This window comes from Gymnodraco acuticeps, unplaced genomic scaffold (genome assembly GCF_902827175.1).
Source record: "Gymnodraco acuticeps unplaced genomic scaffold, fGymAcu1.1, whole genome shotgun sequence".
NCBI lineage: Eukaryota > Metazoa > Chordata > Actinopteri > Perciformes > Bathydraconidae > Gymnodraco > Gymnodraco acuticeps.
The window spans coordinates 1128303-1154742 of NW_022991123.1; the positions used below are offsets into that span (position 1 = coordinate 1128303).

At 40.1% G+C, this 26440-nt stretch overlaps 2 protein-coding genes across 3 annotated transcripts in view; one reads left to right on the forward strand and one right to left on the reverse strand.

The window, feature by feature from the left end:
* The first annotated feature begins 2701 nt into the window (after nt 1–2701).
* Nucleotides 2702–26440, forward strand: part of vwa11 (von Willebrand factor A domain containing 11) — a 45255-nt gene continuing 21516 nt past the window's right edge. The window contains exon 1 of the mRNA XM_034237081.1: nt 2702–2840. The gene's annotated coding sequence lies outside the window, so the exon portion shown is untranslated. The remainder of the gene's footprint in view (nt 2841–26440) is intronic.
* LOC117560235 (prostaglandin D2 receptor 2) lies at nt 18116–26163 on the reverse strand. 2 transcript variants are annotated; one of them, XM_034237085.1, is made up of 2 exons: nt 26024–26163; nt 18116–20037 (listed from the first exon to the last, which is right to left on the reverse strand). In XM_034237085.1, exon 2 carries the CDS (start codon nt 20028–20030, stop codon nt 18633–18635), a length of 1398 nt encoding a protein of 465 aa, XP_034092976.1. In that variant the 5' UTR covers nt 20031–20037; nt 26024–26163; the 3' UTR covers nt 18116–18632. The 2 variants fall into 2 exon arrangements, with proteins under 2 accessions (XP_034092976.1, XP_034092975.1); XM_034237084.1 differs by having other exon boundaries at nt 18116–20067.

Consider the following 26440-nt stretch of genomic DNA (forward strand, 5'->3'; position numbering starts at 1 on the left):
TCCATGTAATCAAGTCAATCAAAAACACATAGTCTAAATAGTGGTTAGCTAAATAAATAGAAAGATACATCATTGTGACGAAGATGGCTTCGTCACTGTGGACTGACGGCTTTGTATATTGCACATGTGTTTTATTTTGAAAAGTGTTCCCTTTCCCCATGTCTGTTGCTGTTGATTGTGTGCACCTGGTGCCCTGTGTTGTCTCCTCCCCCCCCTCACCTGTGTCTTGTTGGGTTAATTAGTGTGGGTATTTAGGCTCTGTGTTTCCTGTTTTGTTGGGTGGTGTGTGAGATCCTTGTGGCTGGAGGATGTGTTCAGGGAGAACAGCGAGATTGAGGCTGTGAGTCATGGGTCTATGATTTTAATAAATGCCCACACCGGGTTATATTTGGGACGTTTTGCCTCTGCCTCCTTGCTTGGTCGGGCCGCTCAACGGTCAGCTTCACAATCATGTTTACCGTTGAATCTGTGTTTTGTCTCTCTCTCTCCTTGAATGTCTTCTCTATATTTGTTCTTGAGCATGTCTAATGCACACTACTCTCCTGTCATTACTTTGCCCCTCTTCACATTTTGTCACTTCTCTCTCTCTTTCTCTCTCAATTCAATTCAATAGCTTTATTAGCATGACCATAGTTACAGGCAATTGCTAAAGCTCTGTATAGTTGCAACATCTATACACAAATACATACATATAAACAAACTGCTAAGAATTCAAATGTCCTTTTTCCGCGGTACTCACTATGGCCCGTGTTATTTGCCTGCACTTGATTTGTTATCTCTTTTAACAATGTTCTGCCCTCACTTTATCTTCTCTTCACGTGAAGCTCTCCTCAGCTGGTGTAGTAGTTAGGCACGCTAACGCTAGCTAAATATGATGCTCCATGTATCAAAACAAAACAAAACTTACCTTCTTATATCTTTCTCCACTTAAATGAACTTTCTTTCCTCCCGATTTCCATCACTCTTTTTCGTTCTCTCTATGTCTGGTCATACATCAATCTGTTCCACGTAGCGCGCCCCCTAGAGGCCTGGAGCACTTCCGGAATGTTTTTTATGTGTATGTGCTTTGGACTTTGCATATCGTTTTGGTATTTGCAGCGATTTTTTGTTGTGTTTGTTTTCGGGGTTTGTTTGTTTTTCATTTCAGGATTTGCAGCTGTTTCCTGCTAATTTATGCGTTTTTGGCCGTTGTTCCGCGTTTGCACCTGCTGGCCACCGTACCTATGACATCATTGTCCACATTAGTCCAAATGTTATACAAAGCAATTTTGATACAATTCTGATAAACTGTATCATATGTTTTAAATAAAATATATGAAAAGCGTACAAAATAAAAAATGGCTGACTAGTGGTTGGGCGGAGTTGATAAAAGCTAACATCTAAAATGACAATAGCAATGGGGGCATAGAGTGGTGCAGGGATGACTTATTTACCCTGAAGTAAGCTGCGCATGGGTTCCCTCGAGAAAGAAGCAATGGGATTTCTCCATAGGATTTTTGAAAATAGCTCGAAATAAGATCTGTGGAAAACAAACCTGTTTGATAAATGCACGTTTTGTTCAGCCGGATAATATCCACATGTCTACCCTACTTTTATAATTTTCGAATCATAAATCTAATCGCCAGAAGCAAAATGCTAACGTTATGCTATAAACCAACTACAGCCGGGTCGCACGACTTCAACGTCACGCCAGCTTAAGATCCATATTAAAAAATACAGATTCAAAAGTGTACAAGTTGAAGCGTTTGTTTTTACAGTTTGCAAGAGTGTAGGTACTTGCTTTCAAGCAGAACAGGGGCAAACAAACTTAGCGGGATTGTTTACATGTTTGACGTAATGACGTACAACGGCCTCGACAACTTCTGTTGTCCTATTCAGCCACTTGTTGACAACCATCGTTTTTCAGACACGTAAACTCTTCAGAATTCACCAGTGGGGTCACTGCTGATGTATTTAATGTTGTAGAACAAAATGTGATCCGTCTCTTAAATTTGTGTCAACCACAGACCTTATTTCGAGCTATTTTTCAAAGTCCTATAGAGAAATCCCATTGACTCTGAGACGAGGGAACCGGTAGTGGTAAAATGCTACCTCACTTCCGGGTTTTAGGACTTGTCACTGCACCACTCTATTACATCCCAGTGAATATCGGAGCAACTTTGTTACAATCAATACCATTCAGCAATGGGTGCTTTAGAGCTTGGTACATTTGGTGTACCCACACACTCTATCTCGCAATGTTGTTTTATCTCGCAGTTTGTGATGTGTGCGCAAAGTTTTGTGAGTATAGGGTACGAAAAGGAAATTGGCAAGGATCAAATCAAATTTCAAGAACAAAGGAAATCTTATCTTAACCCAGAGTGCATTTGGGGACAGAATGGAGCTCGCTGGCCACACCCGAGCTGAATCACAATCGTTCCGTCTCCCTAAATTAAGCCCTTGGGCTTGAGATCAATGACCTCTACAGAATATAGGTACCTTCACTTTCAGTTTTAGGGATTATTGGGCTTCAGACACTTTCGTTGTCAGATGATGCAATAGTAATGAATCCAAACCAATAAAAGGTTGCTTTGTTTGTCGGTTTAAGTTGATCATTTGGCCCCTAGCACTGTTGTGGTTGGCAAGTGCGCAGTAGAAATAAAATATTTTGAAATGTCCCGCTAAGGCTCTCATTATAAAGTTCACTCCCACTCCGTGAAAACACGATAACAAGTTGCAGCAGCAACCTTTTTCACATGCTGCTGCGTCTGGTCTAACAGTAATAAAATACTCTTTGTATTGGAATTTCTCCACCAACTTGAAGACAGAATAAATCCTTCTCCAGCCTTGAAGCCTATTGGGTGAGTTGAATACAGAAATGTACAGGAAAAAGTTGATTTAATACTTTACTTAAGCGATCTTGTTTTGGTATGTTGCTAATATAGAGGGATATTTCCTGCTAACGGGTTTTCATTTGTTTAAATGCCGTTAAAATGTTTAAAAATGATAAATGAAAGTATTCATGTATATAATGTCACTGGTGACACATACATGAAAAGTAACATCTATAGGTAGTGTACAGTATGAAGTTGATTAACATTCTGGGACATATTTAACTAATAGCAATATAAAAACATAGATTATGAGGCAAACTTTACTAAATTGATTGACAGATAATATTACTTTACTTCTAGTTACATAAATATATTAGAATATATTGTTGTTTGGTCACACATCCTGCTTGTGTGATTTCCATGTATGATGTCTTTGCATTGTCATAATACATACATTTTGTCATGTGTCTATACTTCAGTACATGATGTTTAAAATAGAAACCCCTGACGTGCAACAGGCTTTAATTCTCTAGTCAGCATATGTCAACTATAAGTGCCGTGGCAGTGCATTAAACTCCTTTAAAGCAATACCATCATCCCTCCACCTACTCTCTCTTTCATTATTTCATTATCCCTCATCTGTGCCAACTTATCACAGTGCGTTATATAATCTATCTGGCTCTTATCGTTAACAGCATCTTATGTTAAAAACGTTCTCATTGTTCTCCTGCTGTTCTTTATCCTTTATGTATGTATTTATGTCTTTAGTCCAGTTACAGTAAACCTCTTAACTTTACAGAATTGTTGGCAGATTCAATGAATTAAAGCAACAAATAGTATCACTATCAAGTTGATTTGTAGGTTTGTTGGCATTATCCTTTGCTAAAAAATGACTCCAATATTCAGATATTGCATAACAAGGATGCAGTTGTAGCTTAGTCAATTATGCTACACACAAAAAACTTGACAGAAAAGCAAAAACAGTAGTCCATACCTGTAGTGCATTTTGGAATGACAGTGGGAGATATGTAAACCACCTAAATCAATGCTCAATTATCTGGGCAGATGATATTGCTGGGCATTTTTAACAGTAAAAATAATTGACATTAAAGGGGACCTATCATGCAAAATGCACTTTTTGATGTCTTTTATACATAAATATGTGTCCCCGGTGTGTCAGGGAACTCACGCAGCGTCAGAAAATAAAACCCTCTCTCTTTTCCTCCGTACCCAAATCTCAAAAAATGGGGGTACAACGGAGCTGATCCAGATATGCGTCCGATATGACGTAATATCGGAAATGTGGACCCACGGCACTATCAGAAAGTTGCTATCAAAAACAATGCCCGACTGTTTTGGACGTAATATGGTCTGTGTTTACATTAGCATCGCTAACACTCAGAGCTAACCTGTACTGGAGAGCATGTGTGTGAAGAAGCAGGAAATAAAAAGGAACTCACCTTGCAACCGGCAAGAGAGAAAGCCTTTGAGCTCCATACTGTTTCAGAAATAATCCTTGATAATCCATGATATGGCGTTTCATCACGGCAGTATTTAGTTTAGACAGTAGCTGCCGGGTCCCGCATGAGCTCAGACCCCTCCTTTTTTTTTTATTTATCACATTTTTTTTTTCAAGCTTTATACCCAAAATCAGCACTTTTGAAACAGTAAGTGAACTAGAGGGATATGAGGCATGGCTAGAATGGGTGATCTGTTTGGTACTTTGAGCAAAACCCTTCATACTTGTTTTTTATATATTTGTATATATCTGAGACCTATGCTATTGCCTAAAAATAGCATGATAGGTGCACTTTAAGTAAACATTGTCCATTAACTTTTAGAACCACACAGTCCGGCTCGTCTCGTCTCACTGGAGTCCTGCACTTTGTCCTGTCACTCAGCGAAGTGAAACAGCTTGATCCGGGATTCCGTGATGAAGCCACATTAGCTTGTTGCTGGGTTAGCCTAAATCCTATTGTCCTGGGACCGTACATCAGCAAGGAACATGCTGCTGGGTCCTAGCTGTGTTAGCTTAGCTCACATGTCAACTCTCATCAATTGTCTAAATCACCAAAACAAAACACTACACTGAAACTAACCCTAACTCCAGCCTACCAAACCAACCCTTAAAAGATTAAATGTACCTTAGTCATATACCATACTTACTGAGAAAAACAAAACAAAAAACAATAAGAACAAAAAAGAAGAATGCTAGTGAATTAATTAATTTAAGTTTTCCGCACTCGATTTTCGATTGCATGATATAGCCCAGCGCAACACCTTCGTCACATGTTGCCACTTGTTTGTACCAGTTTCAGGCGATTTGTAATCTGTTCTAGGAAAACGATGTGTTTTTAGGATTTCAAGAAGCATATAGAACAAACAATGGATGTATTTTATGAACATTTATCCATGCTGAAAGTAGATTTAGATGTGTTAGGAGCAGTGTTGTGCTAGTTACTGAAAACCAGTAACTAGTTACCATTACTAGTTACTTTACTGATTACTTACAACAAAAAGTAATGCGTTACTGTGAAAAGTAACTTTTTAGTTAGGTCTCCCATTAATGCCTTCATTTCAGTACTGTTATTGCATTGGAGAATATTACAATCTGTTGATCAACTTGACATGCATTATATGCAATCTGGATTGCATCGATATTAGCTGGCTTTCCATTTTTGTATATTCTTTCTCCAGGTAGTTGGAAAAAGTTTTCCGTCCCATATGCCGTGTGCCGCCCGGACATGGTATCATGATAACTAGCTCCCTGAAAGCGGGTGACTCCACTGTAGCAATAGCCTGCATGTGTTCTACTACAACATACCGTGCAATGGCTTTATCGACTTCTCCCTGGCTAGCAGTCCCTTGGTTAAAATCCAGCCGCTGTTGCTTAGGTGGAGGTGGAGTGGCGTTGGATGAGTCTGGGTCTGTGCCGGTCTTAGTTACTAGCTTTGTCCCAGCATGTTGTTTTTGCAGATGTTTTAAGAGATTTTAATTACTGGTTTGGGCAGTAGATAGGATCTTTGACCCGGCAGGACACAACTTACATTTAACAGAAACTTTCTTTTCTTTGTGCTCGACAAAAGTGAAATAGTGAGAATATCTCCAGGTGGAGAAACTAGACTTGAGCTCCGCCGCTGCCATGATAGTCTTGTTAGTAAACAACACAAACACGCCCACAGCCCGTCTCCGCATGTGACACAGGAAGTATCTAAGTACATTTATCTCTGTTCGCCTGGCTGTATAAAAAAACGAACGCAGTAACGGAGTAACGCACCATATAGTAACGGTAACTGAGTTACTGAAAAAAGTAATGCGTTGAGTAGGCCTACTAGTTACTGCCAAAAATAACGGCGTTACAGTAACGCGTTAGTCCCAACACCGGTTAGGAGTGAGATAGAGATTATTATCTAATATATGCATCCAATGAAGCATTGCATGAAGTCTGTTGATTAATCAGAGGCTGTTGTTGGGGCTGCATAAACGTTTTCTTATTTTTGTTTTGTAGGCAGACCATGCAGGCCAGCCCGATGGTCACCATGGTTCATGTTTTAATAGCATTTTTACAAAAAAAGCCCACACGAGCCTAACATGTGAAAATATGGCTTACACCTCAGAGAGTTAAACTTGGGCCTGCGACCATAGTTTTACTGTATTTTGTTTTGAAAATCCACAGCGGAGGTTTGTGTCGTACTACATGCGGTGTATTTTGCATATCTCTCAGTAGCCAACGATCTGTGAGTCTGTTGGCTCGGACATAAACTCCGTAATACATGTAGTCTACATTTCATAAGAGGTGTAAAACCTGAGAGCATTTGAACTAAATGCTTATATAATCTGTAGTTGTATTTGTATTGTTGATTTATTGTGTGAACGAGGCGATGTAGAGAAGGTTAAGCTGTCATTATTAGGCTGTTTAGTACTGTTGGAGTGGTGAGCAGGCCTATTGTTTTGGGATATTTGTGGAGTCAGATGGGCCGTGAGAGTTTTTTTATAGGTTAAATTGTCCTTGGTATGAAAAAGTTTGAGAAACACTGCGCTAGTGGATTGTCAACGGGGGGAGCCTCGCTGCGGGGAAATTATACAGATGGCTAGTCCGCCCCTGAAAAATGTCTATGCACCCGTTATTATTAATAATCTTTAAAAAATTGATGAAAGGATGGATACAAAAAAAACATTACATTTTTTTTATTTTCAATCTTTATTTTGTAATCATCTTGCGACCCCCACTTTGGGAACCCCTCCTTTAAAAGACCCCTAAAATCCTGTAATTTTGTATGTATTCTTGTTCTGCAATCAGAACATGTTGTACTTTGTTGAATGTGTAAAAACAAACTGTTCTCAGGATGCACATGTTTACACCTTATCTTCCTCAATTCATCCCTCCTTCCTCTTTTCTGTGACACAGGGGGAGTAAACAATGGATGGTGACCCTAACCCTCACCCCAAAGGAATGTAGAGAGAGAGAGAGCGATAATATGTTGGAACTGAATAGCAGAGAGGAGTGGAAGTGGAGATTTGTGTGCCAGATTAAATCCTGCTCCGTTTTTGTATAGTAGATTTTCACTCTCTAATATTCTCTCCAAATTACAACTACCTCTATGGTAATCCTGCGCTGCTGTGGCCTATATTACACTTTAGTGTGTGTGTGTGTGTGTGTGTGTGTGTGTGTGTGTGTGTGTGTGTGTGTGTGTGTGTGTGTGTGTGTGTGTGTGTGTGTGTGTGTGTGTGTGTGTGTGTGTGTGTGACCATTTGTGTGTGATGGAACCAGAATATTGCAACAAGTCCTCCAACTCATACGACCAAGTAGGTCGATTGTTCAAGGCCTTATTACGACCAAATAGGTCGATAGTTCTAGTGCTTATTACGACCTATAATCACGCTTTAAAGTTTTCGACCTCTAGTGCTCCCGTTGAATGCAAACGCTCCGGAGGGTCGTATATTCACAAATAACCCTCTCGTGAAAATCCTAAATTGTAGGATAGTTTGGCCATTAAAATGCTTTTTGATTAGATTTCTAGCGAGAAGTGTACATTGTACTTTTAGAATCCAGGTCCAGTGGATGTGTAGGATCTATAGTTTGATAGATATTACGAAGATGATTTGAGGTCTCGCCAGGAGAACGAGTAACGGCACGTGTAAAGTTAGCGTCAACCCTCACGGGGTGAAAACAGTATTTCCGGTCTCGAAGTTTTCATAATAAAACCGTATTCCCCCCACTGTCAAATTATTTTAAAGCTATATCTGCAGTACTCATCCACTAAAAACATAAGTTTATCCTAGTTAATTACACAACATTAATTGGTTTAAATTGTGTACAATGCTTTTGTGTTTTTCCCTTTCGATTCAGAGACACATTTATTTTTTCTGAGGTTTTGAAAACATCGAACTTGAATCTCTGTGATTGGATGTTTTAGCCGCAATGCACATTGGGATATGGTGTTTATGTGATATGAAATCCGAAAACATTTAAAAAAAAAAAAGCAAATAATACTTTATTCCGAGTGTGCTATATCATGCAATCGAAAATCGAAGCACGATTTTCGATTGCATGATATAGCCCAGCGCAACACCTTCGTCACATGTTGCCACTTGTTTGTACCAGTTTCAGGCGATTTGTAATCTGTTCTAGGAAAACGATGTGTTTTTAGGATTTCAAGAAGCATATAGAACAAACAATGGATGTATTTTATGAACATTTATCCATGCTGAAAGTAGATTTAGATGTGTTAGGAGCAGTGTTGTGCTAGTTACTGAAAACCAGTAACTAGTTACCATTACTAGTTACTTTACTGATTACTTACAACAAAAAGTAATGCGTTACTGTGAAAAGTAACTTTTTAGTTAGGTCTCCCATTAATGCCTTCATTTCAGTACTGTTATTGCATTGGAGAATATTACAATCTGTTGATCAACTTGACATGCATTATATGCAATCTGGATTGCATCGATATTAGCTGGCTTTCCATTTTTGTATATTCTTTCTCCAGGTAGTTGGAAAAAGTTTTCCGTCCCATATGCCGTGTGCCGCCCGGACATGCTATCATGCTAACTAGCTCCCTGAAAGCGGGTGACTCCACTGTAGCAATAGCCTGCATGTGTTCTACTACAACATACCGTGCAATGGCTTTATCGACTTCTCCCTGGCTAGCAGTCCCTTGGTTAAAATCCAGCCGCTGTTGCTTAGGTGGAGGTGGAGTGGCGTTGGATGAGTCTGGGTCTGTGCCGGTCTTAGTTACTAGCTTCGTCCCAGCATGTTGTTTTTGCAGATGTTTTAAGAGATTTGAATTGCTGGTTTGGGCAGTAGATAGGATCTTTGACCCGCCAGGACACAACTTACATTTAACAGAAACGTTCTTTTCTTTGTGCTCGACAAAAGTGAAATAGTGAGAATATCTCCAGGTGGAGAAACTAGACTTGAGCTCCGCCGCCGCCATGATAGTCTTGTTAGTAAACAACACAAACACGCCCACAGCCCGTCTCCGCATGTGACACAGGAAGTATCTAAGTACATTTATCTCTGTTCGCCTGGCTGTATAAAAAAACGAACGCAGTAACGGAGTAACGCACCATGTAGTAACGGTAACTGAGTTACTGAAAAAAGTAATGCGTTAGAGTAGGCCTACTAGTTACTGCCAAAAATAACGGCGTTACAACACCGGTTAGGAGTGAGATAGAGATTATTATCTAATATATGCATCCAATGAAGCATTGCATGAAGTCTGTTGATTAATCAGAGGCTGTTGTTGGGGCTGCATAAACGTTTTCTTATTTTTGTTTTGTAGGCAGACCATGCAGGCCAGCCCGATGGTCACCATGGTTCATGTTTTAATAGCATTTTTACAAAAAAAGCCCACACGAGCCTAACATGTGAAAATATGGCTTACACCTCAGAGAGTTAAACTTGGGCCTGCGACCATAGTTTTACTGTATTTTGTTTTGAAAATCCACAGCGGAGGTTTGTGTCGTACTACATGCGGTGTATTTTGCATATCTCTCAGTAGCCAACGATCTGTGAGTCTGTTGGCTCGGACATAAACTCCGTAATACATGTAGTCTACATTTCATAAGAGGTGTAAAACCTGAGAGCATTTGAACTAAATGCTTATATAATCTGTAGTTGTATTTGTATTGTTGATTTATTGTGTGAACGAGGCGATGTAGAGAAGGTTAAGCTGTCATTATTAGGCTGTTTAGTACTGTTGGAGTGGTGAGGCAGGCCTATTGTTTTGGGATATTTGTGGAGTCAGATGGGCCGTGAGAGTTTTTTTATAGGTTAAATTGTCCTTGGTATGAAAAAGTTTGAGAAACACTGCGCTAGTGGATTGTCAACGGGGGGAGCCTCGCTGCGGGGAAATTATACAGATGGCTAGTGCGCCCCTGAAAAATGTCTATGCACCCGTTATTATTAATAATCTTTAAAAAATTGATGAAAGGATGGATACAAAAAAAACATTACATTTTTTTATTTTCAATCTTTATTTTGTAATCATCTTGCGACCCCCACTTTGGGAACCCCTCCTTTAAAAGACCCCTACAATCCTGTAATTTTGTATGTATTCTTGTTCTGCAATCAGAACATGTTGTACTTTGTTGAATGTGTAAAAACAAACTGTTCTCAGGATGCACGTGTTTACACCTTATCTTCCTCAATTCATCCCTCCTTCCTCTTTTCTGTGACACAGGGGGAGTAAACAATGGATGGTGACCCTAACCCTCACCCCAAAGGAATGTAGAGAGAGAGAGAGCGATAATATGTTGGAACTGAATAGCAGAGAGGAGTGGAAGTGGAGATTTGTGTGCCAGATTAAATCCTGCTCCGTTTTTGTATAGTAGATTTTCACTCTCTAATATTCTCTCCAAATTACAACTACCTCTATGGTAATCCTGCGCTGCTGTGGCCTATATTACACTTTAGTGTGTGTGTGTGTGTGTGTGTGTGTGTGTGTGTGTGTGTGTGTGTGTGTGTGTGTGTGTGTGTGTGTGTGTGTGTGTGTGTGTGTGTGTGTGTGTGTGTGTGTGTGTGTGTGTGTGTGTGTGTGTGTGTGTGTGTGTGTGTGTGTGTGTGTGTGTGTGTGTGTGTGTGTGTGTGTGTGTGTGTGTGTGTGTGTGATGGAACCAGAATATTGCAACAAGTCCTCCAACTCATACGACCAAGTAGGTCGATTGTTCAAGGCCTTATTACGACCAAATAGGTCGATAGTTCTAGTGCTTATTACGACCTATAATCACGTTTTAAAGTTTTCGACCTCTAGTGCTCCCGTTGAATGCAAACGCTCCGGAGGGTCGTATATTCACAAATAACCCTCTCGTGAAAATCCTAAATTGTAGGATAGTTTGGCCATTAAAATGCTTTTTGATTAGATTTCTAGCGAGAAGTGTACATTGTACTTTTAGAATCCAGGTCCAGTGGATGTGTAGGATATATAGTTTGATAGATATTACGAAGATGATTTGAGGTCTCGCCAGGAGAACGAGTAACGGCACGTGTAAAGTTAGCGTCAACCCTCACGGGGTGAAAACAGTATTTCCGGTCTCGAAGTTTTCATAATAAAACCGTATTCCCCCCACTGTCAAATTATTTTAAAGCTATATCTGCAGTACTCATCCACTAAAAACATAAGTTTATCCTAGTTAATTACACAACATTAATTGGTTTAAATTGTGTACAATGCTTTTGAGTTTTTCCCTTTCGATTCAGAGACACATTTATTTTTTCTGAGGTTTTGAAAACATCGAACTTGAATCTCTGTGATTGGATGTTTTAGCCGCAATGCACATTGGGATATGGTGTTTATGTGATATGAAATCCGAAAACATTTTTTTTTAAAAAAGCAAATAATACTTTATTCCGAGTGTGCTATATCATGCAATCGAAAATCGAAGCACGATTTTCGATTGCATGATATAGCCCAGCGCAACACCTTCGTCACATGTTGCCACTTGTTTGTACCAGTTTCAGGCGATTTGTAATCTGTTCTAGGAAAACGATGTGTTTTTAGGATTTCAAGAAGCATATAGAACAAACAATGGATGTATTTTATGAACATTTATCCATGCTGAAAGTAGATTTAGATCTGTTAGGTGTGAGATAGAGATTATTATCTAATATATGCATCCAATGAAGCATTGCATAAAGTCTGTTGATTAATCAGAGGCTGTTGTATTGTTGATTTATTGTGTGAACGAGGCGATGTAGAGAAGGTTAAGCTGTCATTATTAGGCTGTTTAGTACTGTTGGAGTGGTGAGCAGGCCTATTGTTTTGGGATATTTGTGGAGTCAGATGGGCCGTGAGTGTTTTTGTATTGGTTAAATTGTCCTTGGTATGAAAAAGTTTGAGAAACACTGCGCTAGTGGATTGTCAACGGGGGGAGCCTCGCTGCGGGGTTTCCTTTCAGAGGAAATAACAAAATGTCAAAAGTAAAGCGCTCACATGGAGTGAAAAAGGCAAAACACTGAATCTCTTAAGCGATGGCTTGGGTCTGGCTTCTTGGGACAACGAACAAGACGAACTGACAACTAACAAGGGGAGACAGGACAATATATACATGAGGTAAGTGGGCACAGGTGGATACAATCAGGGGCGGGGCAAACGCTAACGATGGTGGGAAAAATAACCAAGGAAGTGAAGGGACCTGGAATGAGACAAGGTGAGTACAAAATAAAACAGGAAGTGGAACATAAACTAACATGAACATGACAATCACAAACATGACACAACTTAGCATAATTGACGGGACACTACATAAAGTTATTAGTAATATTATGTTTGATATTATGTTTTATTAACTAGACCACTGTTTTTTTAACCTGCACCACCTAGTGGTTAAAGCACGTTATTTAATTTTGTTGTTCAATATGTTATATTTGATGAAAACATTTAAATATTAAGAGTAGCCTACATACAAAATAGGGGGAAAGTAGAAGGTCAATGATAGCAATATAGAATAGAAAATATTAAGAAGATACTGTAGTGATCTCTACAACAAAACAGCTAGTGGAGGACGTCCAAAACTGGACCCGTTCGAGTCCAGTTTTGGAAAGTCTGCCGTGGTTACATTCTATTTCAAAGAGCTGTTTGACGCTCGGCGTAACCTTGTCGCACTGCCACTCCAACATCCAATCACAGAGCTTGAGGACTAATCACGGGGTTTATAAAGGAAAGCGGATGTTGTAGTCCCAAACGATAGCTGAGGATTCTGGGTAATATAGTGTCTTCGGAAACTCTGTGGTGTCTAAACTACGAAAAAACTATTTGTTTCTCCAAATTGAAGGTTAAAAACACAAAGCATTGGACACAATTTAAACCAATCAATATTGTGTAATTAACAAAGATAAACTGATATTTTTTAGTGGATGAGTAATGCAGATATCACTGTGTAATCATTTGACAGTGAGGGGAATACTTCCGGTTTTATTATGAAAACTTCGAGACCGGAAATACTCTTTTCAACCTGTGAGGGTTGACGCCAACTTTACATGGACGCTGCGTAAAGACGTAGTACACGTTCTCCTGGCGAGACCTCAAATAATCTTCGTAATGTCTATCAAACTATAGATAGATCCTACACATCCACTGGACGTAGATTCTAAAAGTACAATATACACTTCTCGCTAGAAATCTAATCAAAAAGCATTTTAATGGCCAAACTATTCTACAATTTAGGATTTTCCAGAGAGGGTTATTTGTGAATAAACGACCCTCCGGAGTGTTTGCAATTAACGGGAGCATGTTGTTTCTTACACGACCACTCGAGGTGCTACACTTTAAAACGTGACTATGGGTTGTAATAAACTACTGAACAATCGACCTATTTGGTCGTTTTTCTTCGTAGGAGGACAGGCTGGAATATTGGGATGAGACGGTCAATCAAAAGGAAAATCTGACATAAAATCCAATCACTCAGAAGGTTTGTCAGACGTTCAACAGTTCAGATTTAAAGTGCATCTGAAATACATGACCTTAAAAAGCCTGTGACAGCATCCCAACAACTGTTGTGCAATGAAATATTGGGCTACTAGTAATCTCAAACCGTCAGTTTAAAAAAGAAAAAGCGATACCGTTCCGTTAAATATCAATAATTTCGAACATCGCGGGAAATTCCTTCGACTCATTTTGAAGTTTTGGGGGAAGCCGGAAGTGACGTCAATGCGGGAACGCTTCACTGTGCGGCGAGAGAGCCAAACACGGACAAAGTGTGTTGTCATGCGTAGAAATTGTGAATTACTGAGTTTAGGCACGTTAATAACGTTTTAATGAAGTTGACTACAGTATATTCATATTTGTCAGTGCTTTCATGTCAATTCGGCGAACATAAACATAAATGATCGTGGTGAAGATGATGATTACATTAGGATTAAAAATCGGTAGTGAGAGCTACTGAATTTCCTCCCGTAGGATGTGATATAAAAACAAATCGATTATTTTTGTAGTTGTAAACTCAAGTGGATGAAACTACATGTATTAGTGCTTTCGTGTCAATTCGGCGAACATATGATAGATTAAATGATCGTGAGAATGATGATTAAAAATCGTTTGTTTGTGCCGGTCTGCATTTCCTGATGAGAAAACAAACCGATGCTTTTTGTAGTTGTAGTACACCAACATGGATTAAACGTGTGTTTTTTTCACCACAATGTTGGGGAAATTAATGGATAAAAAGCACGGATTATTATTATTATTATTCCCACTCCGATCGGGACACTAGGTCCACCGTTTCCCCGCAGCGAGGCTCCCCCCGTTGACAGTTTACGTGGGCTGGGTGCAGTCGCGGACTGGCCATCGGGACGAATCCCGATGGGCCGGTACCGAAGTGGGCCGGTCGGATAAATCACTAGCACATCCTCCATAGGCGGCGCGTGAGGCTCAGGTTTGGGAAGGCTAAATAACTTTTTTTACGCCTCCGGCGTCTATAGAAAAGAGATCAACTCAGTGTGCGGAGTTTAAATCTCTCAAGTCATATTACAGGATAAAGGAAATACAGTTTAAACTGCCGTAGGCCTATGCAGAGAAGACGCCGACGTGTCGCACTTATCATTCATATTACATCATCAATCAGATCATCGATCATATAACATCATAATATATCATATATTTCCTTATCTGCCGTGTCTGGCCGTGCAACACTTACAGTGACACATACTGTATGCAGAAGTATTATTTTAAGCAACACATTATGTTGACGAAACACTCGAGTCAAATGTAATTAAAGTCAGATCCACTCGTGTCTTAGACGTGAACGCGCTCTCAGCTGGTGAGAGAAACCCTGGCTTGATTTACCGAGTTGATAACCAGCGTCGTAGGACCGCTTAGCGAGATCTCGTTTGTTAGTTTGTTGTTGTTAGTTAGTTTGTTACTCAAACATATCCAGGGTCTGTTGAACTGGCTTCGTAGCACAGGGCACAGGTGGCTAGCAGCGCTAATGTCAAAGACACAGACATTGCATTATATTTGTATTTTACCAGGATGCAGTGACACAAATATTTACATATTTATATTTACTATCTACAGCACCCGCCGCCCCTGACATCCCCCACTCCCCCCGTTGACAATTTACTAGCGGTACCGAAGTGGGCCGGTCGAGAGTCCCGGGATGACTTTTAGTCCCATTCCACCACTGGCTACATGACCGTATGATCGCCCATATTGACGCACCTAATTCCTAAACTTCTAACAGATACAACATAAACCGATCCTACAGCCTCATATGAGCTCTCAGACACGTTCAAAATTAAACTGTCTGAGCTGTCTGAGTTTGCTGCTGTGTGCACCATCGTGCGTTTACATGCAGATGCTGGGATCCTGAACCGTGCAGCTGGAGCGCTGTGCCCGCAATGACGTCACACGTAATTTGGCGGGACTTGAAGAATCCCCGAGAAGATCCAGGAAATGGTCAACATTGAAGGGCAGATTAATGGTTATCAAAGTACAAATATCCAAAATCAGTTCAGTAACGGGTTTCAAGGGGACAATATTTACTCAAATTGATGGGTTTGGATGATGGGGGAAACTCGTGTCACAGGCTCTTTAAGGGGGAGCATAATCCACCATTATCATTTTATGTCAGTGTTATCAGTGCTGTGCTGCCCTCTAGTGGCCGATGTCTGCATAGCTTGAACCTATATCATGTATCATTATTTTTGGTTAAGCCCCCAAATGAAAATATTTGAGTCAATGAGTCTCAAATTAAAATATCGAAAAGGGCATTTGAAAATAAAATATATTTCCCAATATAATGAAGGAAAGCCAAACACAACTGAGAGAGAGAGAGAGAGAGAGAGAGAGAGAGAGAGAGAGAGAGAGAGAGAGAGAGAGAGAGAGAGAGAGAGAGAGAGAGAGAGAGAGAGAGAGGAGAGAGAGAGCAGAGATAGGAGAAGATAGCAGACGAGAAGAGAGAGATCGAGTGGCATATCGTCATCTAGCTTCTTCGATATCTGATTCTCGCTCTCTCGCGAGGAGACTAGAGACTCGGAGCTAGAGAGAGCTAGAGAGAAACACAAACAGGTGGCCTGTATCTCTATTGTCATACAAAACACTTTTTCAAATGACCCATTATTACAAAATATATTCAAAACTCACTATTCACTCTTCAGGTGGGTCGTGTGACTCTGGCACCTGTTCGACTTGTACCTCAATGCGAGGGCGTTTAAGAACACATCTATCCATCCGAAATATACAATTAATCCTAGAAGTTCTGCTGTCTGTCCATAGGCGGCGCGTGAGGCTCAGGTTTGGGAAGGCTAAATTAAAAAAAATTCATCTTACGCTGCCCGCCTCCGGCGTCTATAGAAAATAGATCAACTCAGTGAAAGCACCGCCTGCTGACCGATCAGAGCTCAGTGTGCGGAGTTTAAATCTATCAAGTCATATTACAGGAAAAAGGAAATGCAGTTTAAACTGCCGTATGCAGAGAAGACGCCGACGTGTCGCACTTATCATTCATATCACACTGACATCACATCATCAATCAGATCATCGATCTCACATCGATATCACAATATTTCCTTATCTGAGTCAGCTTCTCGAGCCGTATCTGGCCGTGCAACACTTAGTTACATTGTCACATATACTGTATGCAGACGTATTATTTTAAGCAACACATTAAGTTGACGAAACACTCAACTCAAATGTAATAAAGTCAGATCCCCTCGTGTTTTAGATGGGGCAGTATCATAAAACTGTTGTAGGCTTTCAAACACTCGGTAGTTTATTTTTTAACGAGTTGTTCTGTATTCTCCTTGCAGGTGCAACTATGTGGCTTGTATCCTGGATTATATGTTTAAGTCATCATGGATGTTTAAAGTTCATATTTGTCTAATATTAGTTTACTTTTCATTAATGAAGTATGATGTTGCGCTGTCAGTACACTTGTCCCTGTTTGTGATTGGTCAAATGTAGCTAACCCCGCCCCTTTCACGTGAACGCGTTCTCGGCTTGATTTACCGAGTTGAAAACCAGCGCCGTAGGACCGTTTAGCGAGATCGCGTTTGTTAGGGTTAGTTAAGATAACTCAAGCATATCCAGGGTATGTTGAACTGGCTTCGTGGTACAGGGCACAGGTGGCTGCATAGCAGCGCTAATGTCAAAGACATTATATTTTTATTTTACCAGGATGCAGTTACACAAATATTTGGGAAGGCTTAGCCTTCCCTAGCCTACAGCACCCGCCGCCCCTGTGTCTGTCTGCAATTTACTCTGCGCGAGTTTGGGGACTTTTCACTGAACGTGACATATCAGTAATGCATGACGCAGCAGAACCAACGTTTCGTTGCTCTGATTGGCTGTAGGTCTATTCAAATTGCATTCGGAGGCATTTTGATCTGACCGCGGCCGCGCTGATATTATAACGCGAGAGAATGTCCACACATTTAGTGTATCAAACTCCCCCACTACTTAGACTATTCCTTGCACCCCTCTAGCATAAGCCCGAATGGCCTCAACCATATTGCGTCAGTAACGTGCACTTGTTGTTGCAGCAGGATCAGTTTGTGTGTTGTGGACACGAACGGTAGATTTTCGCAATCCGTGTTCTCAACATGCTTACTTTAACATACTTTTTCATGGTCGGGCTAAGGTAGGGCTAAGCCATTTCTTGGTATGGCTGTAGCCTACCCCAGCCATACCCTGGCGCCGCCACTGGTGGTGAAAAGAAAATATAAATGTTTGTAGTCCTATTTCGAATATGCGGTGCACATAATGTGGCTGAAATTCAGAAAGAAAAGAAAACATTTTGAAAATGATAATGACAAAATAATAAAGAAAATCAATACATCTGAAGTAAGATTTTTTATTTCACCTGATTCCACAGATTTAAAAAAGCACTTTTTAAAGTAACGAAGATTTTTCATTCCCTTTCACTGGCTTTAATGGCTTCCGTACTATTGCAAGTTGCATTAGAATAAGATTTATCATAATACATATAACTTGATTTATGGCATAGAGTGATGCCATTCAATGCTGTGCAAACTTTTTTTTTGGACGATATTTAAATGAAGTCACAATGCACATATTGTCTTGAAGATCTCATGGTGTTGCTAGATGAAAATTAACAAATGTTATCAAAATGCATGCTGTGGCGGAATACTTATTTCGCACAATAGTTTTCAAGACATTTAAATAAAAAACTAAATAATCTGAATCATGCAGAAGCTACACGGAAAAGTTATGGTATCACCTATAATTGTTATTTCAGTCTGGACCAAGATGATAAATGAACTGAGCGACAGAGTTCCATACATGCTTTTTGTGGTGGCTTCCATTGAATAAGGCCTATATCTACATGGAGACCTTTGGACATGTTTCCAACAAAAATGTAGTCTCAGCTAGGCTCAACCACATCTTTTGATTTATGAGTGTCTTTGAGACCTTCAGAGAGTGAATGCAGTGGTTGGGACGATGGGCTGTGAGTTGATGGACACAGTGAACTTGAGCCCTTTGGTGACCGCGGCATTTCAAAGTTCACATCTCGACTGCCCTTCCGTCTAATATGAGCTCTTATAGTTCTCCCAGGAACCAAAAGTAACCCCCCTCCTTCCTCTACCAGACCGTCAAACACCTCTCCCAGACTCTGTCGTATTCTCACACAGAAGTTTGGGCAGCTGAAGGCGTACAGAATGGGGTTCAACACAGGATTTAAGAATGCAAAGGTTGTTGCCAAAGGCAGCCCCACCTCCACAAAATTGAGATTTTCTTGCCAATACTGGGCTGTCACTTCGATCATGCAGAAGATGTGATAGGGTGCCCAACACAGAACAAAAGCTGCGATCACAAATGTTACCATCTTGGTGAAGCTCTTGGACAGCTGATTGGGATTAGGGGCAGTAGGTGACAAGTAAGTGGGTGTCAGTGATAAAGATGGTCCTGAAGACAGAGGCTTGAGAAATATATTAGAGTTTTTTGTGATTGTAGGAGTTGTGGCTTCTATTGCCCCATCTTTGTTGGACACAATAAGTGTATCCATGAGCCGCCCGGCACTCTGCTTCCTCCTCCTGCTTCTGTTCCTCAGGCTGATAACAATTTGGATGTAGCTTCCTGCGATTACCACCAGGGGGAACAGGAATGCCAGCAGGAGCTTGGAGATGGCGGTTGACGCTTGCCTCACTTTGCAATCTCTCTCCAGAGTGGATTGAGAGGATGAATACAAGGCAAAGTTATGATAGCACAGTTTTCTCCCATCCTGTTTCTCGGTCACTGCACGGAACATCAAGAAAGGCAATGTGTTGATCAGTCCCCACAGCCAACCCAACGCACACACCTTCCACGCTCCCTGCACTGAGCGATGATTCTGGCTCCACACCGGCTTGGCTGCCAGAAGGTAGCGGTCCACTGAAATGGCTGCCAGCAGGAAGGCCGACACGAACATGTTTAAGAAGAAGATGGACGCCTGCATACTGCAAAGTAGGCTGCCTAGCTCCCAACTATGCGAGGAGTAGAGATAGTAGGTGAATAGGGGCAGCGTCAGAGTTGTCAGGAAGTCAGACATGGCCAGATTGAGCACCCAGATAGATGCCACTGTGCGGCGTCTCAAGCGGAAGCCCACCACCCAGAGGATGAGGGCGTTCTCCAAAATCCCCAGGCAGGAGACCAGTCCATGGATGCAGACCACCACCAAATTGGCCTGTGTGTTGTTGTTGAGGCGGTGCTCCTTCATCATCTCCAGCAGGGGACAGAACAGCTGTCCGCCTGAGGCATCTGTGGTGGGGGTCGTGTTGGACATTGGTGCTCTGTAAGAAAAAAAAGACAGCTTCAAGAAGCTGATGGAGAGGTGATTACAATCAGAGGCAGGGTTAAACATCGCTGGCACACACGCCTGTTCTTGTTTGGAAGCCAAATACATGTTATATTTTTCACTAGCTGATGTTTGTCCATGTTGTTGGACGGTTGTGCAATGGAAAAGATTTACATCAACAAGAATGATGCTGAAGATTTTATGAGCAATAGACGTGCCTTTGCCTGTAGACAGCTGATAACCGCTCCCTTTCCTTATATAAAGTGACTCAATTAAATGAGCACCATTATTCTCTCTCGTCAGTCTTTATTGATCAATTACAATACTTGGCTGCCGAGAGAACTAAATGAAGTCTTGTGAAATGCAATAGGCTGATAATAGTAGGAATTAAATCAACAACATGACAGACATGATTACAGGTGAGGAAATCTTCCTCTACTGTAATCTGCCGTGACTCCGTTTTGTTGCAACCATCTCCTAGGTTTTGGGATTTGAATTACAAGAGCAAGAATGACATAATGCCAAGACATTTTCATTTATAATATATTCCCGTCTCATGCTACAGCCTTTCAAGTTGCACAATGACACACTTACGTACAGTAATGCCAACCCTATGGCAATACGTGCCTTTTTCAAGAGGACAATGCTTTACATACCAGCTAGTATAGGTGAGCGTACCACAGTACACTGATAAGACAAAAGTCTAGAGTTAGAGGATAGAGGGTGTTGTTTTTCTCATACTGATATTCTGAACAATCTGTGCTGTTGTATTTGCTGTAAAGTGTCTCTACTGTAGGCTATTTTGATTATATGTACAGCACTTTGGCTCGACCAAAAATCGTTTATAAATGTGCTATATAAATAAAACTTGATTTGATTTGATTAGATTTACCTAGCCCTGATTATCTTGAACCCCAAAGGAGTAGAAACCCATTTACAATCGTCCCTTTGATACAAAAAAAACATGTCAAATCCTGTTCCTGTGGTCTAACCACATACCAGCTCTTGGGAAACAACACTTGTTTAGTTCAGCAATACAGTCGGGGAATGCTTGAGAACTAAAGTTGATGCCAGCATGCTGTTTATTTCGGTTATGGGAGTATCTTTTTTATTTAGAGAGCACAAGCTCAATGAAAGAATCTCGATGATCTTTAAGTGTCTGTTAAAAACGGAAAACATTCCTGCCCAGACTGTCTGTACTGATATATACTTTACAATAATGTTGCCCTTTGTATGAGGTAAGATTAGTTCAAAATCTGCAAATATGTTTGATGATGAGAATGGGTTCATTAAAACCCATTTCTGCATATCAAAATATGGACTACTTTTCTGTGACCTCTTTCCATCCAATCAGGCTTAGTGTAGGCTATGATGTTAATGTACGGAGTTACCCCCTACCATCCTATAAAAGTTGTCAAAATACAGTTTTCGAAAATGCCACAATATATTTTCTCTTGGTTATGAAACTTTTTCTTAAGATACAATCTTTTGTGAGGGGTGAAGTTCTTTATCCGAAAGAACTAGTTTGGCTGATAAAAGAAGTTGGAAAAATATCTGATTAAAGCCAGCTATTAAGCTACGCTAATGTGAGCAGAGCTAATCCGGACATGGATTAGACCTACTTGGCCGCAAACCAGCATATGAATATCCCCAAAAAATAAATAAGCGATAATTATAAAAAATAATTGTAAGAAGTTACATTAAAAGCTTAAAATGAATGTCTCAACCTAAAAGGAAGAGCTGTAAAGAATGATACATACTGTGCAACCCTGTCTCCTAAAAATTACGTTCCCACAGAACTAAACTGCATTCTCAATTACGTTTAGCTAGAAACGTATTTTCTCCCACGTTACGTTCGTTATGAACGTATCTCAAATACGTTTATTTTCTACATATCTTCTAGAAACATATTTCTCCCACGTTACGTTTGTTATGAACGTATCTTAAATACGTTTATTTTCTACATATCTTTGCCATTTATTGTCTTGCTTATAATAATGATAGTCATTTATAAATATCATTTTAGAGCACACATTTGAAATCAGTAGGCGAGGCTGTAATTTCGCCAGCTGTTACTCTCATGAGCGAGGCAGAAAATAATAGTTTTAACATGCCAAAAAGCTGCTGTGTCGTTTATTGCACCTCAAACATTAAAACAAATCCAGAGTTACGTGTTTCTGTACTTCCTCTAAGAACAAAGGACAGTAACAGAAGATCTCTGTGGCTTCAGGCTTGATCGCCGTTCAAATGACAGCGTTGGTTTCCCAAAAAGTGGGCGGGGCTGTAAAGTGACGTAGATTTTACTCTCACCTATTATTCAAAACCATTCTATTTATTCTAACGTAAATTACATGCCAGTGTTTTATCTTTTTACTTATTTGTTTTTATTTTAAATCGTATAATTTTTCCCGTGTTTTTTTTACCGGATAAGCGTACTCCCAGGCCTCCTCCAGGATCGTTGCGAGAGTAAAAAGCTGATCCGTCGTTCCACGACCAGGACGGAATCCGCATTGTTCCTCCTCAATCTGAGGTTCGTCAATCGGCCTGACCCTCCTTTCGAGTACCTTAGAGTAAACTTTCCCGGGGAGGCTGAGTAGTGTGATGCCTCTGTAATTGGCACACACCCTCTGATCCCCCTTTTTGAAAAGGGGAACCACCACCCCGGTCTGCCACTCCTTCGGTACTGTTTCCGACTTCCACGCAACGTTGATGAGACGTGTCAACCATGACAGTCCCTCCCTAGTTGTGTATATGATATGTCAATAAACCTTAGGAAATCTTGAAAGGGATGTGCAAAATAGCAATTATATACAGTTTTTAATTAACTATTAGTAGAGAATACGAGTAATTAATATACTTTATAGAGATCTGCAGATAAATGTTTAGTCTTCTCAAGCACCAACTATCAAATATCTCGCCTGATTGTTGGCACTTGACAATCACCTTTCCCTGAATTTCACTCAGGTGTAACTAAAGTCTGATGTAAGGGTTGTTTATATTTCACATCATTAATCAGGATCTGCAAAGTAACTAAAATACATGTAGTGGAGTAAAAATACCAGGTTAACCTCTGAATTGTAGTGGAGTAGAATTACAAAGTAACAATGAGCTGTCATGTGGGTATATATTAATGCAGCCCATTATGGATACAAGCGATTTTCACCCATTTAGTAATTACATGTTTTAAATGTGTACACACCAATGTGTTTCCTATCGCCTAAACCTCCAGGGCTGTACACAGTGTAATACTGTCAACTTCTAATTTTGGGGAAAACGTCTTTTAAAACTACAATTCCCAGTAGAGACGTGCCATAGAGAACATGTTGCGAAACACAATAGCCAGCATGTGTAGTTCTGGGGGGGCGTTCGAGTCCAGTTTTGAATAGTCTGCCGTGGTTTCGTTCCATTTCATAGAGCTTGATGCTCGGCGTAACCTTGGCGCACTGCCACTCCAACATCCAATCCCAGAGCTTGAAGATTAATCACGGGGTTTGTCAACGGGACTGTATCTGTCACGGTAGAGCGAAGGAAGCAGGACCCAAATGCAGATTAAACTGATATACCTTTATTTCAAGGATAACAAAAATAGAACTAGGACAGACAGAACACTCACCGGTGAACACAGTCAACAACGAAAGACGAACCGACAAAGACAGAAAAACCAGAACTTAAATACACACAAGACTAATCACACAAACAAGACACAGGTGAGGAGGAAGGAGAAAACACAGGGGCCACAGGTGAACACAATCGGGTAATCAGACACACCAGGGAAACTAACGACAGGGAACCACAGACAGATCCAAACAAGACAAAACACAACGCAGACAGAAAACCAAAAACAGATCTAGACAAGACAAAACACCACAAAGACAGATCGTGACAGTAGTCCCAAACGAGAGCTGGGGATTATGGGTAGTGTAGTGTCTTCGGCCATCCTAAACTGAATTTTTTTCCGGATATCATATCGCATTAACAACACCACATCTGGGGTCACAGAGATCTTCTGTTACTGTCCTTTCTTCTTAGAGGAAGTACAGAAACACGTAACTCTGGATTTGTTTTAATGTTTGAGGTGCAATAAACGACACAGCAGCTTTTTGGCATGATAAAACTATTATTTTCTGCCTCGCTCATGAGAGTAACAGCTGGCGAAATTACAGCCTCGCCTACTGATTTCAAATGTGTGCTCTAAAATGATATTTATAAATGACTATTATCATTATTTTAAGCAAGACAATAAATGGCAAAGATATGTAGAAAATAAACGTATTTGAGATACGTTCATAACGAACGTAACGTGGGAGAAAATACGTTGCTAGCTAAACGTAATTGAGAATGCGGTTTAGTTCTGTGGGAACGTAATTTTTAGGAGACAGGGTTGTACTGTGATGAAATTAAAATAAGCCTTCTCCTGCTCTCTCTTAGTGCTACACTATTGTGTCTGAGAAAATATTCATTTATTTACTTCCACTGTTCTGTCCATGTGTATTCAAAGATATTCACTCTTGTATTACATCCAGCTGTGGTCACTTACTCATGCCCCACTAGTGACTTCCTAGACGAGGCAAACACGGCACCCTGTCTGCACATGAATACAGACATGTGAAGAAATATATCCATGACATAATGCTGACGTGACTGTTTCCCCATCAACTGTCAACTGCATATATGGCTAGTGATAAAATAGTGTTTGTGTTGTAATAACGTTTTGAGTTATCATTTGAGTTATGACCTTGGTGTCACCTAACCCTAACCTTTGGACTTGACCACGTAATGAAACTATACTGTACTACTTTACAGCACCAAACTGTTTGTTCTGTGGGTTTATTTATGCTTCCTTCATTATAAGGATAACATTTCCATGAACAAAGGGCTGTGATTTATCGCTTATTGTGCTTACTTAGGTGCCTGACATTTGTAGCAGTGCTCTTTCAATAATGAGTTCATATCAATATTGTAGTTTGCCACTCAAAGCGTGTGTGTTTTTTATCAGACACACCTAGTTTATATTTACTTATCCTCATTGGATAAGTTGGACACGATATTAGAACAACATCTCATTATGAAATATTACAAAGCAACAGCCCCATAAAGTTGAATCCACACCTTTCTGAAACTGTTAAAACAACAGTACACAGTGGTAGGATTTATTGCAGGGCTATTTTATTAGAATCCAAACATTTTCAGGTGTGAGTATTTCTTAGTTGTTGTATATTTCCTTATGTAGTCAATATTTTTCATAAATTAAACTGCTCCTTTTTCTAATTTATCATAGTAAAGAGCAATACAACCGTTTTCCCATTATATTAACCTAAAGAAAAATGTTAGGTTATCTACCAGTCTGTACATCCCATAGCGAATTGTATTGTGAGTTTCTTTATATTATGCTCTAAAGTACCAAATGTCGGTTCTTTTACTTATTTAGTATTTTTAGTTTTTGCAACTCTATACTTCTACTGCAATAAAATAAATAGTACACTTTTTTTGCACTCGCAATATCGGAAATCTTTAGCTTCCCTTCCTGAAAACCATTCAGATGTGTTGATTTTGAATATTTTAGATAAAGTGAAAGATTAAGTTTTGCTTTTTTTATTAAGGAAATCTCCTCCTTCTTAAACTGAATTAAAGTGTTTCAAAAGTGTTGAAATTGCTCAAAATAGGGCTGTTCTTCATAGAAAATGTACTTTTTAGAGATACGCGGTTCCTCCAGAACAAAGCTACAGACATAATGATCTTATCAAGCATGATGCGATTAAAACTGCTCCATAAAAGTTAAGTGAAAATGAACAGAGCATCTACAGCAGTAAAATGCAAAACACACCATAATGAAGCAATAATATTAATCCAAAAACATCATATTTATACAGTAAGTTAGTCTGGAAAGGAATATGATATGATTGGACACAATAACCACATGTTTTAATTACATGATATAAAACTGGCGGTTACATATAATTGAGAAACAACAAAATACATACCATGGGAGGGTTAGGGCAGCATGGGAAAAAGTAGGTCTGCAAAACACCTACATTCACAAATATTTAATTAAAAAACAAATCTTGTTCTGTCCTGTTCCTTTTTCTCATACTGTTGCACTCACTCATCCCACCAGTTCTGTCACTTTCTACTGCTCGCATGTTACGGAGACACCCACTAAATCCCTGCCAGATACACACACAAACACACATACCTCCCCTTGCTCCACCCTGTTTGGTCGCAAATTTGACTAGAATTTATATTCAGACAGGTATGTTGGCAATAGTGAGGCATCGGGGATCTCATATGAGAAAGGGACTAACAGAGGCTGAAATATGATTCCTGTGATAAGTCATTGTCTGTCCTACACAGCTGATGTTCATTTCAAGACTGGACTTGTTTGAACTATTTTAACTGAC

Excerpts from the sequence above, each read along its gene's own strand:
- LOC117560235 (XM_034237085.1), bottom strand. The coding sequence starts at position 20,030 with ATGTCCAACACGACCCCCACCACAGATGCCTCAGGCGGACAGCTGTTC.